General features: G+C 35.5%; 1 protein-coding gene across 1 annotated transcript; it reads left to right on the top strand.

The window, feature by feature from the left end:
- The first annotated feature begins 274 nt into the window (after positions 1–274).
- Positions 275–3,714, top strand: LOC107763809 (uncharacterized protein ycf23-like). Its single transcript, XM_016582303.2, has 9 exons — positions 275–555; positions 1,094–1,159; positions 1,512–1,586; positions 2,143–2,205; positions 2,358–2,417; positions 2,689–2,778; positions 2,866–2,973; positions 3,265–3,387; positions 3,501–3,714. The coding sequence occupies exons 1-9, from the start codon at positions 367–369 to the stop codon at positions 3,630–3,632; spliced, it is 906 nt and encodes a 301-aa protein (XP_016437789.1). The 5' UTR covers positions 275–366; the 3' UTR covers positions 3,633–3,714.
- Positions 3,715–4,279: the final 565 nt, after the last annotated feature.

Genomic DNA, 4,279 nt, shown 5'->3' with positions numbered 1-4,279 from the left:
TTTATAAGCAGGAGTTCCATAATCCTGCATATTATGTTGGAACTTTCCGTATGCTGAAAGTTTATACGGAGTAGCTACATAATCTCGCATATTACGGTGTGACTTTCGTGTTTTAGCAAATCAGTGACTATTTTTTAATGACTTTGCAAACACTAGTTATTTTTCAATTATCGATTCGAAAACTAGCTAGCCTGTCCTATTTTTCCTATACGTTATCCAACAAAAATATCTTGCTGCAATGTTTTATCATTTCGTTTTATCTTTTCTTTGCTCTATAAGGGAAATATCAATAGCTTGCTTAAAGCTGCTATTCCAACTTTCTTATCTCCTGGCCAAAATTTTCCTCCGTAGACGAGAAAGAAGAAAATGAGCATCTCAATCTACACACCAGTTTCTCCCAAAAACCATATACTTTTGAAACCAAATCAGAATTCCCTTCCTGTTCTTCCAAGGTGCATTTCAATTGCTAGAAGAAGAAGAAGTACCACGAGAGCTCTGCTTTCACATACCAAAGAAGCAGTCTTGAAAGAATTTCATGAGAAAAGAGCCCTTAAGGTATTATCTTTTTAACTAATAACCCACTTTTCCATTTGTTTCTAATATCACAATCATGCAAAAATACTCTATTCTTAGATAGTAGTTTAGTTCTCAAGAAAATCCCATAAAGAAAAAGAGTGAGCTTTATCTTGTTCTTTTTAGGTATTGCACTTCTAAAATGAGTTCCTTTTATTTTATTACAACTTCATTGGGTTTTTAGTTACTTGAACTAGACCAGTTTTGAGAGGATGGTGTTGGGGAGAAGGAGAGTGTTCCGTCCAGAGACGGATCTAGGATTTTGAGTACATAGGCGCACTACTAAAAAAAGGAGGAGAAAATGTATTAAGTAGAAATTGATCCCTACTACTCTTGGTAAATAACTCAACTTTGTGCACCATTCAACGTTCTTGTAGCATGGCCAATTTTAGAAAATATGTACATAAAATATCTAATTTTGAGAGAACATGGGTTCACGTGCCCCATTATTTCCCCTATATATTCGCCTCTGGTTCCGTCATGGTAAAATTTCTAATGATACATTGCTGTACTGCTTCAGATTATTGCAGGATTGCAGAATCTAGACAAAGAGAATGTGGCTTCTGTTGTTACTGCTGCAGATAAGGTTTGGTCTTATCTAATGCTCTAGAATTGCTTTTTTGGAGGAAAAAACTGGCTCATGTTCTTATCAACATTCAAAAGTTATTTGTACTTTGTTCTTTTTCCTTTAATGACTAAAACATGTTACTGAAATTTCCACCAAATGAATGTTAAGTTGATTATTCTTCGTTGTGCATAAAATTTATAGTAATTGAAATTCTAAAGCACTCTTATTAAGGATTGAGTAGGAGTTGATATTGTTCAGATAGTTGGATTCACTGTTCTGGTAATGGATATCGTAGTATGTTGTTAGTGTACTTTTAGTTTTTTAAATTTCATTAAATGTAGTAAGACTAACTCTTTGATCCTGCTTACAGGGAGGAGCAACCCATATAGACATAGCTTGTGACCCTGAGCTGGTCAAGCTTGCCATAAGCTTGACTAACCTTCCGGTAAATCTTTTCTGTTTAAATTCGTTTGATCTTTCCTTTAGCCCTGCATTGTGCAGAATACCCTTGATGAACTCTTACCTTTAACATAAACAACTGATCTATTGTTTCAACCTTTCTTGTGAATTTGTTCTTAGGCAACATTAAAATGATCGGACGACTTTTCTGGCCTAAATTAAGTTCTTTTTGTAAAAATATTCAAGCCAAATGTGCCTTAAGCTTTATCTTCTATTAAGTAAATGCAATTTCCAGTTTCTCTCTTAGCTCTGAACATTCTTGTTGAATCATGTATATTTGTTGGTCCTTCATTGCTTCAAAAAATCATATACCATCCGAGGATAATATCAATTTGACCTGCATCTTCTTTATACAGAGTGCTTTGAGCTCATCAGTTCAAAGAATCACCATTTTAGGCATTTACATCCTCAGCCACTATCTGATTTTAGTTGCACGGATCAGTTTGTTTAATATATGAATCAGTACTAAAAACATGAAGGCTATCTCAAGCACTATAAGCGTAAATATTTTCAGCTTAATTTTTGGTTTCACATACTTGCAGGTTTGTGTTTCTTCTGTGGATCCCGCAGCATTTCCAGCTGCTGTTGAAGCAGGAGCCTTAATGGTATGACCTCTTCTCATAATTGTTTCAATTTCAGTTCATAGACACCATAAGCAAGAATACTAAACAGTTCAGCACCACGATTACATAACCTCAAGTGAGAGGAGTAAGTTCCTTTTTGTAGCTCATCATAAAGAAAAGCTTTTCTGGTGCAGGTCGAGATCGGAAACTATGACTCGTTCTATGAGAAGGGATTGGTATTCTCTCCTGAGCAGGTAAGGAGAATTACCTTGCAGTGGATTGAGTCATAACGTCAAATTGAGCCTAAATAAATAAATAAATTTGTAAATATATGATTTGATGGATTACTTGGACTTGCCTGGACAAAAGGGCAATCCAGCTTAGGGAAAACCTAAGCCTGATTCCATTTTTTTCCTGGTATTCCAACTTAAATACACGAAAACCAGCTCTATCCAAATCCATATTAGTTGTGAATCTTTGTCAATGATGTCCACTACTTCTTATTCTGCTGATAATGCTTTCCAGATTCTGAAACTAACGAAGGAGACAATGAGGATACTTCCATCAGTGACATTGTCAGTCACTGTGCCTCACACACTAAGCCTTCCCGATCAGGTTTCAAAGAGCACTTTTCTATATGACTTGCTAGGGTCAATTTGAAGAGACTTCACTTTCTTACAGATCTTCATCGCATTTTCACAGGTCAAGCTGGCCGAGCTATTAGAACAAGAAGGTGTTGACATTATCCAAACAGAAGGAGGAAAATGCTCTACTCCATCAAAGGCCGGTGTCCTTGGTTTAATCGAAAAGGTAAACTAGCACGTTTGCAGTCTAGTACTAATAGAGATTTAACTTAACTGCTGAATATGTGGATGCTATGCAATCACCTTGATTGATCTTTTAACTAAAAGTGAAAAATCCTAGTGCATGTCATAATTGGTATAAGCTTCGAATCAGAAACCAAATGCAAGAAAACACTGTGCTGAACAAGAAATGAAGAAACATAGTAAGAAAAAAGGCAAGCAATAGAGAAGCTGCTTATTGATTTGCAGTATTAACTCATCTAATTGTCATTCATTTTGATATTATTCATATATATAGGCAACACCAACACTAGCAGCAGCTTATTCAATTTCAAGGGCAGTCAATATCCCTGTCATGTGTTCATCTGGATTGAGCGCAGTCACAGCACCAATGGCGATCACAGCTGGAGCTGCTGGCGTGGTATGCCTTACACCATCTATAATCTTAGGAGAACTTTTTTTTTCATTTTAGAATTGGTTATTTTAAGGCATCTCAGTCAAATCGCTGAAACTTGGGTTTGATGTTGAACACAGGGCGTTGGCTCGGCCATCAACAAGCTTAACGATCAGGTGGCAATGATCGCAGAAGTCAAATCCATAGCTCATTCATTAGGATTGTCAACAAAGACACAGAATCTGTTTGAGGGTAGCAGTTTGAGACTGTAATCCAATCCAATGTAGCAGGGCAAAGACCTGAAGCAATTAGGAATTATTATGAAATTAATAAGTATTTCTAGCTTTATTTTTTCGTCTTTTCCTCTCAGTAGTCATTTTACATGTGTTAATTATTGTTTACACACAGTACAAATTTCCTTTCTAGTAGTATTATCTCCGAAGATGAAAATAACAGTATATGATCAATACATGTTTTAACGATCTTTGTTCCCGACAAAGTTATAAAATCAAATAGAATCTCAATATTAAATGAATTGGTGTCTAGGTTAATTAGCGTCCATCCTAGAAGTTAAGCAACAGCAACCTTTTCAACACATACAGATGGAATCTAAAGGCCAGTTATAGATAACTTGCATTAGATAAACCAAATCAAGACTTTATCAAGTGAAAAAAGTTGCTGAATTGGTTTGATTAGGTGAGACAGAAAATAGACTGCAGATGCATATGGAATTTTTAGATTGCTGTTTAGTTGGAAAATTAAGGAATGATAATTGTTGATGAAAATATAATTACAGTTTGAAAAATAAAATGAAGAAAATATTCAAATTGAGGTACGGATATCTCGCTCTCTTTAAGGAGATTCAAGTCTACTGCAACAAAAATCTTTACTAGTCCAGCAGTAAGCCTATTGACTTGTC

The sequence above is a fragment of the Nicotiana tabacum genome, chromosome 3, assembly GCF_000715075.1.
Source record: "Nicotiana tabacum cultivar K326 chromosome 3, ASM71507v2, whole genome shotgun sequence".
In the NCBI taxonomy this organism is placed as follows: Eukaryota; Viridiplantae; Streptophyta; class Magnoliopsida; order Solanales; family Solanaceae; genus Nicotiana; species Nicotiana tabacum.
This window is presented reverse-complemented; position numbering and strand designations above follow the sequence as displayed.

Excerpts from the sequence above, each read along its gene's own strand:
- LOC107763809 (XM_016582303.2), top strand. The coding sequence starts at position 367 with ATGAGCATCTCAATCTACACACCAGTTTCTCCCAAAAACCATATACTT. Across the intron at positions 556-1,093 it reads ATGAGAAAAGAGCCCTTAAG|ATTATTGCAGGATTGCAGAA; the intron begins GTATTATCTTTT and ends GTACTGCTTCAG. Across the intron at positions 2,206-2,357 it reads TTGAAGCAGGAGCCTTAATG|GTCGAGATCGGAAACTATGA; the intron begins GTATGACCTCTT and ends TTTCTGGTGCAG.